Here is an 11,643-nt window from a genome sequence, read left to right as displayed (position 1 = left end):
GGCGGCGGCGGCGGCGGGCGGAGCGCGGGGCGGCGCCGCCGGGTTGCGCCGACCTCCCGGCCCGCGCGGCTGCAGAGAGGCGCCCCGGTGTCCCCTGGGTCGGCCCCGCGCACCTGCTCGGGCGGCCGGCGCCCCACACCCCCCGACCCTCACTGCCAGGTATCCCGCGCCCCCTTCCCCATCGCCACCGCTGCAGCCAGAGCGCGGTTCCGCGGGCCTGGAGCACCGCCGGGTCTAATATGCCCGGAGCCGAGGCGCGATGAAGGAGAAGTCCAAGAATGCGGCAAAGACCAGGAGGGAGAAGGAAAATGGCGAGTTTTACGAGTTGGCCAAGCTGCTCCCGCTACCATCGGCCATCACCTCGCAGTTGGACAAGGCGTCCATCATCCGACTCACCACGAGCTATCTGAAGATGCGCGCCGTCTTTCCCGAAGGTGAGAGGCCCGCAGGTGGGCGGCCGGGAGCGCTAGGAGGCCCAAACCGGAGCGAGCTCTCCCAGAGGGGCGGCTTGAGTCTCCCGGGCCGCTGCCGGAACATCTGGCGGAGGTTGCCGCGGGGAACTTCGGCTCCTCCTGGAGTTGAGGGGCCAGGGGCCTGGTCCCCAGACTACCAGACCATCCTCTGGCCCAAGGCTGGAGAGGGACGAACCAGGAATCAATGCATGAGTGTGCGAGTCCAGCCTGATCTTCTTTCTTTTCCTCTTTCCTTTCTTCGTTTCTTTAACTCCTCTTTTATTCTTTCCTTCTTACTTCTCTTTGCATGAAGTGGGAAGGGCAGTGTACCTCGGCAGGAACTGAAGGGTGTTTGCCGGTCGCAGCTGGGAGAGACTGGAGTACATACCGGGAAGCCCTGCAGGTCGAGCTCCCAGCAGAGCACCTGGGGAGCCTGGGCCTCAGAATGAGGCCTCCCCGGTTGTCTGTTCTCTGCTGAGCTTTCTCGAGGCTGGGATTCCAGAGGTTAGGGTGGGAGAGACCCCGCTCAAGGAGGTGAACCCAGATGAGGCAGGAGAGACAGAGGGAGGTGGTTCGTTTGGAAGTGGCAGGCGGGCCTGAGCAGTCTTCTTTTCTAAATTGGAATTACGAGCCCGGGAGGGGCAGGTGCCCTGGTGGTCAGGGGTCACCAGGACCCTCCGGTCCTGGCAGGCTCTCCGTGATCAGACATGGTGGCCCACTAGGCAGGGCACTCCCTGCCCGACCCGGCCTGTGGGTGCGTCGCGGGCACCTCTGGGCTGGAAGAGGCCTGATCACCGCAGCGGCCGTTTTGGCGTCCCTGTAACTCCAAACCGATGCCTTTCCGGAGTCTCTGTGCCCAGCCACAGGGGCTGCGGCCTGGCAGAAGGGATTAGGACCCTTGTCTGAGACGCTTTGCTCTGGGGCCTGAGGGGCACAACCCCCACGGAGACGTGCAGGCCTCGGTGTCCCAGGAGCTCCTCCGGGACTACACTTCGGCCACAGGGCACAGGGAAGGATCTCGGCAGTGTCCCAACAGGTGTCCCTCCAGCAAAGAGCACCTCCGTTAAGGTGGTTCCAGGCCAGGTGATCAACCTGAAGTGGGTAAACCCGATCTTTGTATGGTAGGTGCCCCTGAACCTGCTATTTGGCATCGTCTCTAGGTCTTAAGCTGCCTTTCACACCGCCTTCTGGGTGGAGTGTGGAGGGCCTGTCCTCCGGCTCCGCAGTGGGCGGCTTGGAGCTCAGCACCACGCAGGACGCAGAGCCCAGAGGACTGGAAGCGGTGGCCTGTCCCTGCTGGCGGGCGCCCTGTGCCTTCCAGCTGCACCCGGCAGCCGACTGGCGCGTTTCTCCCAGGATCAGGAGCCTGTGACCTGACCGCCAGAACCCCAAGCTCCTAGAAGGGAAAGTTCTTTTCCTTTCCCACCAACTCCACACCCCACCCCAGAGGCCCCCAACTCAACTCAACTCCTCCCTTTGGGAGCTTCAGTGGCAGGCGGGTAGTGATCGCTCACCTTGTCGATCTTCCACCGAAGTAGAGATGATTCCTCTCCTGCTAAAGTTTCAGTGTAAGTTAGAGGAGAATTAGGTTTTGTAAAAGCCGAGTCTCCTTCCAACCCAGGGAGGAGGGATGGCAACTGGTTTGCCATAGTGAGCGGTCAGTAATCCACATGCTACAAAGCAGGTGCTGAGTCCAGACAGGACAGAAGCCTCCTCTCCTGTCCCAAGATTAAATGACTTTTAAGCAAGTCAGAACTGAGTTAGAGGTCCAGAGAAAGAGGCTAACTTGCAGGCCACTCGTTGTTCGGCAGTTTCCAGGAAAGCAGCTTACAAATTGGGAACTGGTGGGTGGACTGCTGCTGCAAGTACTTCAACTGAGGCTGCAGGTTTCAGCTCTGGGAAGCAAGTCTCCAGGCCTTGGGGCCCAGAATTTCTTGGCCCTGAGGCTGAACGAGATAAAGAACCCGCCTGCTAATGCAGGGGACTGGGGTTTGATCCCTCAGGTTGGGAAGATGCCCTGGAGGAGGGCATGGCAACCCACTCCAGCATTCTTGCCGGGGAAACTCCTATGGACAGAGGAGCCTGGCGGGCTGCAGTCCATGGGGTCACAGAAGAGCTGGACAGGACTGAGACGACTGAGCACAGAGCTGGCTGCAGGGATGGGTGGGCTGCGGTCTGGCCCCTGAGCACAGGCCCCAGTGTTTTGTTCCTAGTGATCTGTGCGTCTCCTGGAGGTGGGGGCGGGGGTGGGGGGGGAACCATCCAGATTGGAACTCCAGGAGGGGTCGGGGATTGCAGTTTGGTCCTAGAGTTTGGTAAATAGTACTGGACCTATGGGGGGTCCCAGTCCATCCAAAACGGGGAGCAGAAGGTGGTCTACCTCAGCGCTCCTGCAGGGATGATGCTGGGGGGTCCTGGCCTGTCTGGTGGGCAGCAGCCTGGGGGACTCCTCCCTGGGCTCAGAGACCTGGGCCCTGCTGTTCTGGTGGCGACACTACCCCCCCTCCCAACCCCAAGTGAGTCTGGGACTGGAGAGGTGCCTAGGGCAGAGAAAAGGATGAGTTTAGAAAGACCTCAATTGTGCAAAATGACTGGTTCCCCTCTCCGGTAGCTCAGAAGGGCTGGGAGTTCGAAAGTAGCACGTGAAATTGATTTAACCTGTTCGGGAGGGACCGCCGGGAGGTGGTACGGGGTTGGGATGGGGGCTGGTGGAACCGCGAGGGGTCTCGAGGCGGGCTTCAGTGAGGTTTCAGGACCACGCCAGTCCTGTGATGAGGTGGGAGCTCCAGGATCTGCTCCAGGTCTCAGGGCAAATGGAAAGATACAGAAACACCCTCGCTGTTGGGTGGCTTGGGAGCAGGCGGGATCCCGGGTGAAGAGGAATCTAGAGACCACATTAGGACTAAGGGAGTTAGCACATGAATAGCACAGGCTGAAGGAACCACGGGGGTCCTCAAGCTAACGCTTTGCATTTGAGGAAATTGAGGCTAGAGCGGGACGGGCCTTTCCCCAGATCCCGTTTCACCTGGCGAGGACCAGGCAGGCGGTGCCCGCCAAGGGCAGGGAGGCCAGTGCTGAGAGGCCACCAGGCCTCAGCTCTGTTCATCCTGAGACCGCCGGGTGGAAGGAGAGAAAGAGACACCCCAGCATGGGGACAGGGAGAGGCGACTGGAGCCAGGTGGACACTCCCGGGGGAGACCAGGTTGCAAGCTGGATGGTGCTGGCAGCCCAGACAGCCGGTACAAGGCTTGGCGCTGTCGGGCTGCCCCGCTGGGCCTTGGTCTTCTTGTCTGTAAAATAGGCCCATCAGCAACTCCATGGCTGCGCAAGTTTCCTGGGATGGGGTGTGAGGAGGCAGGCCGGAGCAGGTGGATATTGATGATGTTCCTCCTCCAGTCTGCGTCCTTCCCGTGAGCTCGCTGCCTTCCCCCGACCCCAGCCAGGTGTGGCTTGAACGCTTCGGCCCTACTGGGCAAACTTCTGGGACCCACCGCCTGGAGTTGGAAGAGGAGTGGTTTTCGGGGTCCCCACCAGTTCTTCCCCTTTAACTGCAAGCGGAGAAGTGGTGAGGTAGATGGGCAGGCAAGAGGGCAAGGGAGCCAAGCTGGCTTTGGCAGGGACTCAGAATGGAAATCTTAGTGGGTTAATGTGGGTGGGAAGGCTGGGTGCTCCCAGGGCACAGGGTCTGCCTGGCCTGTTGTCACTGTGCCCTTCCCTTCAGGGGAAGGGGGCGGCTTTGGAAACACAGAAGCACCTTGGGTGGGCCATCACTGCGTGTGACCACGCCAGGCTGTAACACAAAATTATTCCGCAATCTGGTGATCCGTGCTGGGCCTGGGGAGGCTGGGGTCAGAACTGGGAAAGCACGGGAGCTGGGGTTCCCAGAGAGTGGCCTCCTTCTGGACACTTGTCCAGAAAGCTCTTGTGGAAGAGACTGGCTTCACATCCCCAGTTGAGGAGCAGAGCTGGAAACAGGCTGATTATGGAGAGAGAACAGAGCCCCTCCTCCCACTGGCAGCCCCCCCAAGACCCCAGACAGGTGTGGGCGCACGAGAGAGGCAGGGACCACAGCACAAGTGACAACCTTTTACTCCAGAGAAGCGAGCTTGTCACACGCACAGTTAAGTGGGATTGGAGGCCTGTGTTATTCCAGTGGCTGGATTTGTCTGGGTTTGGGTTCAGGCAGAACCTTTCCCGCCCGCCCCGCCCCGACACACCTGAGTGCCAAGGGGAGGGCTGGGGTGGGGGCTGTCCCAGAAACAGTTGATGGGGATGGAAACACTTTGATTTAGAGGCTTCGGTAAGGAGAAACGCCCTAAACCAACCTGGGGTCACAGATCCAAGGCCTTTCTCTACCGCAGCCCAAAATAATGTAGGGTGTTTTTTTTTTTTTAAGTAGACATATTTTTTTAGATGAAAGTGAGTTTTTACAACCCTCTCTCTCAATCCCTACTTGGAAGTATGCCAGGCTCTGTGCCAGGTCTGGGAGAGGAGGCTCACAGAGCAGGAGAGTCCGGCCGTGGTGATGGGAACCCAGAGATGCAGGGCCCTGGTGGCTGGGGGCGCTCAGATTCACCTCTGGGGGGTTTACCAGCGCTCTAGACTGGCTGGGGGTGCTCTGGGGTGTGCACCCAGAAGCCTGGCTGGGCATGCGCTGGCCACGAGGCCTCACCCACCCCATCCTTCAAGGTGTAAGCGTCAGACGACAAGGTCCAAGATCGCTGGTCTCTTCCAGTTGTCGGTGGTCTGAACGAGGTGCAACGCTGACTCTTGGCCAAGTAGGACAGGCTGGAAGCCCCCCTTCCCCTACCCCAACCCAGAGCCAGGCTCCGTTGGGACGTCTCTACCAACTGCTCCCCTCAATACTCACTCTCATCTGCTGTGCAGCTGTTGGTTTGGAAGAGAGTTCTCGGGCCTGGATTTTCAGGGAGCCCCGTGACAACAAACCATTCCAAGGCTGGGAAAGAACTGAATCACCCCCATTTTCGGTACCCAAAGTTGCGCTGGGGGAACTGTGAGAATCGCCATCGGTCAGGAAGTTCTTATCCAAGTCTGGACCCATTCGTCACTGGATATAGTGGGTTCTGCTCCTGGGTCCAGAGGAGCAGACCCAACTGCCTCCTTTGGGTCTCCACGTGTGTGTCCCTTCATCTGAGAGGATGAGACCCGATCCCTCAGCGAGGGAACCCCTCCAGTCTCCCGCCTCAGCAAGGAATCGACTTATTTATGTGATCTGATGTTTATGGCCTGTGACCTGCACCCAAGCACAGCCGGTGCTCTTTCAAAAACTGTATGTTGACTGACTACCTGAGCACCCAGATAGGAGAGACCATATTTAGGTAGCTTCTGTGGCGGGCTTCCCAAGTGGCTCAGATGGTAAAAAAAAAAAAAAAAAATCTGCCTGAGATGCAGGAGACCCGGGGTTGATCCCTGGATGGGGAAGATCCCCTGGAGAAGGAAATGGCAACCCACTTTAGTATTCTTGCCTGGGAAATCCCATGGACAGAGGACCCTGGCGGGCTGCAGTCCATGGGGCCACAAAGAGTCACACAAGACTGGGCGACTAATCACTAAACCTGGTGGGCTGGGCATAGCCCGCTGACTGCGGGTACAAGGTTACCCACAGACCTTTGGAGGAAGGGGATACCTGTCTCCCTTTTCCTGTGACCTCGTGGCTGACCACCCCCCGTAATGGCCTAGCCATCTAGATTCCCAGCATCAGACAGTGCCCCCCTGCTGCCAACACATGTAGGGCACTCGAGACCCCAAACCCTGGCTGGAAACCACAGGCCAGGTTGGGAACCCCATTTGCTCCAGTCATTGGTATGGTTGCAGGGATTTCCCAGAATCAGGCAAGACAGACCGCCAACGACATAAACCCAGGGGAGCTCAGCCCAGCCTTTTCTTACACTCTTCCCTCATTTTTCTAACAAACGAAGCTTTTTGTCAGGTCCAAATAAGGACCATGTATCCAGCAGCTCACTTTTTCAGGAGTATATATGGCTTTATGGTAACAAGATGATTTTTTTTTTTTTTGGTTACAAACCTTACCTTCTTTAGTCTCTGCATCTCGCCCAAAGTAGATTTTTATGGGCCCAGGGAAAAGGCCTCGCGCACAGCGGTTTCTAATGGAAGAGCTGGCAGCCCCATCACCCTGTGAGGTGGCCTGGGGGCAGGGGAGTTCGGGGAAAGCCTCCCACCGCCCATCCCACTCATGCCAGGTCCAAATCTCCTCTGGCAAAGCAGAGGCGTGGAGAAATCGAGAAGTCATAGGAAACATTATAATAAGAGGACAGGCTCTCCTGATGTATCCAGCTATTTGAATTACACAGAAAGTTGGCCTGTGTAGCCAGTGCACTTTGGTGTGTGAGGCTAGAAGGCTTTGGGGAGACCCAGGGAGTCTGGTGTGAGGGGGTCATTCCCAAAGGTGCAGATTTCCCCAGGTCTCTCAGACCCAGGCCTTCTGAGGAGTGAGGGTCAGGGACTGTGCCCACTGTCCACAGAGAGCCAGGCAGAGGTGGCCTGGCCCAGACCGGGGGACAGGACCAGGAGTGGGCTAAAGGACAGTTTAGCAGCTGTGTTTGCTGACTGGCGGACATCAGAATTCCTGGACCCTCATTACACTTTTTTCTTCATTCAGGCCTCCGGGGACTTCAAATTTTGGTTCTTTCCATTTCTGGTTAAATGGAGTAAATGGCAGCACCAGCAGGCTCTCGGGTGTTGGGGAGGAAGGCCCTACCGATGGTCCTGTACTGTGGTCACCTCGGTCATCCTTGGGGGTGGGGTGGACAGTGGCTTCCTGAGGCTAAAGAGACACCTCCATTCCACTCTGAGGTGGGGTCTGGGGAGTGGGGTGGGAGTGGTGATGGTATTTGGGAGATCGGGCTATGCAGAAATGAACCAATTCCTTATGGGGAGACCAGGATAAACCTCCAAGGAGACATAGAGGCCACACCTTTCTTAGTTGCTTAGTAGAACTGGCTGGTAGAGGGGTCTCCAGGGTCTCTGGGGCCCCTGGGCCTGGAGGTGCTCTGGGCCTTGCCGCACCCAGGCACTGGGGGGGTGTGTTTGCTGCCCACTGGGATTGAAAGTTCCAGAAGCTGCGGTGTGTTCCCGGTGCCCCTCAGGGGGACTGTCCTGGGATTGGTCCTCGGATTTGCTCTGGCCCCAGGTTGGGCCCCACACTCCCGGGAGCTGCAGCCAGGGGGCCGGTCTGCCCTGGAGGAAGGGGACGCCCTCTGACCCGGAGGCAAGACCCCAGCTCACTGAGTAGGGTCGCAGCCCGGGTGGGAGGGAGCGGGGTGCTAGGACAGCGGTGACCGGCCTTCACCATGTAGCACCAGCACCAGCCTGGGGATCGCTGGAGGGTTTCGGGCCACTGGCAGGAAAGACTTCAGGGAGCGGCTTGCGGGTCCCTCTGAGCTGGCACTTGGTGCTGCAATTTCACTGGGCTTTCCTGCTTTCTGCAGAGAAAGCCTGGGAGCCCCCGGGATCACAGGGCCCTCAAGAGGGATATTCTGCTGAGCAGGGCTGCCTTTCCCCTGGAGCACTTTCTACAACACCAGTGGCCTTCCTGGAAGTGGTGAAGAGCCACCGGAGGCTTTGGGGGACAGTTAAGAAGCGGAGGGGCTTCGAGACCCCGATTGTGTGACAAACACCTCCCAGTTACTGTCTAGTACATACACCTCCCTCCCGGCCCTCGGTCCATCCCCCGCCCCCCAGCTGCTGGTGAGTTAGGAGTTCACCTTGGGGAAGCCCCCAGGGAACCCCTTTCCAGGTTGGGGCTCCTGGATTGGAAGAAGGTCAGTGCTTCTGGGGCCTGTGAGGGGGGTGCTAAAAAGTCAGGGAGTTGGGAGGATTCCAGGAGATTGAAAAATATTTTTTTAAAAAAACCAGAAAAGCCGCCTCTAAGACGGCCAGGGCTCTAAGTGTGGGCCGCTCTGTCTTTGTGAAAATACGTAGGTGCCAGCTTCACAGGGGAGGGAGAGAGGGGGTACCTTTGGGGGTAATATTTACTGGTCGAATCCATATCCCCGTTTGGATACGAGGATGGCCGATTTCAAAGCAGATTAGATTACCTTGTGGCATGTTAAATAAAACGGCAGTTTCAGAGCAGTGAGCCTGCAGGCGACCCAGAGGAGCTGCCTACGGGCCAGGTGGCCTTGGACCTGGAGGCCTCTGTGGGAATTTCTCCTCTGCCCTTTTTTCTTTTTGATCGAAGGCCAAGGAAGGGGTGACTGGGGGCGGAGGTCGCTGGCTGGGTGCTGCCGTTTACCGGTTTGCTTTGGTTCCCGTCCAGGTTTAGGAGACGCGTGGGGACAGCCCAGCCGCGCGGGGCCCCTGGACAGTGTCGCCAAGGAGCTGGGATCGCACTTGCTGCAGGTAGTGGGGTCGCCACGCAAGGGGAGGGGGAGGAGAAGTGCTGTGCCACCCAAGGCCCTGCACCCCATGGGGCCTCCCTTCCGACTGCCTTGCCAGTCTTGGGGGGGGTCCCCTTCTCACGGAACCTCTGGAGGGTCCATTGACCAATCCCCAGGCTGAAGAGGTCAACAACTATCAGACTTGGGGCCAATAGACTCCCCATAACTCCTCTTCTGGGGAGGGGGACGCCGGGGCCCCATGTGGATTCTGCACAGCCAGTGCAACCTCGGGTTGGCCCCCCACAAACCCCACACCTAGCCTCCTTTCAACTCCTGCCCCCAGGACTCTGTAGCCCTTGAGACCTAGGGGAAGGGTGAGGTCCTCTACAACCTGACTCTCCTCAGCACACTGTTTCGGAGCACTTGCTCTGTGCCTGACACCGAGCCAGGCGCTGGAGCCAGAGAAGCAAGGCCCAAGGAGGTACTCCAAGCCAGAGAGAGGGAGCAGTGAAGTGCTTGATGCTTGGGTGTGTGTTTGAAGTTGCAGTCGAGACAGCATCCATAACTGAATCTCAGCAGTTGACGGCGGAGGGCCGTTTCACTGCCGGGCCCAGATTCTATTCTAAATCTACTATATCATCTCTTCCCTTAGAAGTGTGTTCTATTTTTAACTGCATTTTTTTTCAGAAGAAGAAGTCGAGGCACAGAAAGGTTAAGCCGCGGGCCTGAGGTCACACCACACCGGGCGGAGCCTTGTTCCACCCGAGTGGTCCAGCTCTTAAGTGGGGGCAGCTCAGGACATGGTGCGGCGATCCTGGCTCACCGAGGAAGCCCTGACTTGGTCTGTGGTGCGCCGCTTAGCGCCCCAGCCCGCAGCCATACAGCCGGGGGCTGTTAAACCGCCCTGACTCGGGTTTCCCCCCGCGGTGTCTGGGGCCGCGGCAGAGTAACCGGCCGCACGACCGGCCACTTCCAAGTCCGGGGCTGGCGCTAGGTGGGGACAACAAGTCCTGGTGTCTCGGAGTCTTTCAAATGCCCTTTACAGAGCCTCATCAACGACCCGATTCATTCCCCCCGCCCGTCATTTGTCTCTGCCACCGAAAAATGCCTACCGAGAGCTATTTTGCATTTCCTCCTTCTATTTTCTGTTTTCTTAAAAAAAAAAAAAAAGTTGGCTTCGAAACTCGGGCACTTGGGTCCGCGCTTCGAAAAAGCAGATCTGTTCAAAACTCTTTTGCCCCCAGATGCCCTAGTGTGATTTTTTTTTTTTTTTTTTTAATGCACGCGCTGGGGAAGAGAAGCTCCCGGGATATGTTTGAAACCCGAGGCTTTTCCAACAGAGAGCCAGCGGTGCGCGAGCCCGCCCGGGAATGGCGTTGTTGGAGCCCTTCCCGCGCCCTGCGCGCTGCCCCCAAGCTCACGTCCGGCGCCGCGCGGGGTATTTTGCGTGCTTGATGCTCCTTCGTATTACAAGTGACACTAATATCAGGGACAACTAAGTGCCAAGGAGCGCCACTGAAAACCTGGCGGCAAAGTCAAAGCCCCCAAGTTTCTCCACTGTACATTTGTTTAATTCCGGAGTGTGTCTGTGGATGGGCGGCTTTGCAGTTAATATACATGCGAACGCATTAGGTCACTTGCAGCTCTGAAGGCAGAACCAACATTTTCCATTAAGAGTATTATTTTTTAAGCTACTACTGGCAACGTTCAGAATTTAATTATGATGCAACTTTTTTTCTTTTCCTCATACAGCCGCTATTATTTCATTTCATGTATCTCTTTAATGATTTTGGAGTTAAGCATGCAAAATGGGCCAACATGGTGATAACTTTAGAAATTGCTAGTTCATATCTTTGAAAAGGAGTTTAGTTGGTAAAATGTTGCGTACCTGATTTAGAAACATGAAAGTTGGGCACCTGATCAAGGTGTTGATTTCAACCTCAACACAAGGAAAGCTAATGATAGTTCAGTTGGCAAAGACGTTTTTGCAGCAAAATTGTATTTGAGACAGCAGAATGTAAGGATATCTTTCAAGTTTCACTTCTACATTCTTTTTTAGGCACCCCCCCCTCCAAAGAGGGGGTGGATTTAGAAAAACCAAAGGTAATCTGGTTTCAATTACATGCTGTAAAAATAGAATTTGTGGCCAGAAATTAATTTGGAATATTTTTTATGGGGGCGACGTTGTGGGTTGTATGGGTCTTTCACCAACTTTATTGCTTTTCTTTGGTTCTGGATCTAAAATATGAATGGGTAAATAAAATGCAGTTTCCTTTTTCAAAAATAATTTAGTCCCTTTATCCTTGCCACACATAAATGCAATCATTACCTTTCATTTGACTTAATTACGTCTTATAATTTTACTTTATTTTTTTGAGGGCTAGCCAGCTTTGGCAATAATCAGAATATCCTTTGGGTGGTTTTAATTGTTCAGAAATTGATCCTTCTTCTCCCTGAATTTTGCAAAGGTCGTTTGATCTCTTGCAAATTCTAAATAATTAATTCTGTAGACATAGTCTGTTAAAAATAACCAGGTATTTTCTTTTATTTTCTGGGGAGTGGGAGTGTTCAGAATTTATTATTCAAATGGTACTTAGGGATAACTAGAAAATTGTGGCAAATAAAGCATATGTTCTAGTGGTTTAAACGGCTGCCAATTATGACATAAAATGGTCTATACAGTGGTAGATTTTCCCCTAAGTACCATACAACTCCGGATTTGTGCTAAGTGCTAAAATAACCCCAACAATAAAGCTACTACGTTTAAACTGAGCTTGATAGGAATTCTCAAATGTTTTGCATGATTTTTGTGATGTAGATGTAAGACTGTT

General features: G+C 55.6%; 1 protein-coding gene across 4 annotated transcripts in view; it reads left to right on the top strand.

Annotated features, from left to right (window-relative positions):
- Positions 1–197: 197 nt before the first annotated feature.
- SIM2 (SIM bHLH transcription factor 2) overlaps positions 198–11,643 on the top strand; it is a 47,060-nt gene continuing 35,614 nt past the window's right edge. Inside the window, exons 1-2 of one of the 4 annotated variants that reach the window (XM_040264203.1) lie at positions 198–434; positions 8,752–8,834. In XM_040264203.1, coding sequence (XP_040120137.1) covers positions 260–434; positions 8,752–8,834 — 258 coding nt within the window. In that variant the 5' untranslated portion in view covers positions 198–259. Of the gene's footprint in view, positions 435–1,504; positions 5,231–8,751; positions 8,835–11,643 lie in introns of those variants that run through there. The other 3 variants (XM_040264205.1, XM_040264206.1, XM_040264207.1) reach the window with 3 other exon arrangements.

Source organism: Oryx dammah, unplaced genomic scaffold (genome assembly GCF_014754425.2).
Source record: "Oryx dammah isolate SB20612 unplaced genomic scaffold, SCBI_Odam_1.1 HiC_scaffold_2, whole genome shotgun sequence".
In the NCBI taxonomy this organism is placed as follows: domain Eukaryota; kingdom Metazoa; phylum Chordata; class Mammalia; order Artiodactyla; family Bovidae; genus Oryx; species Oryx dammah.
The sequence above is the reverse complement of the archived record's forward strand: the minus strand, read 5'-3'. Positions and strand labels throughout refer to the sequence as shown.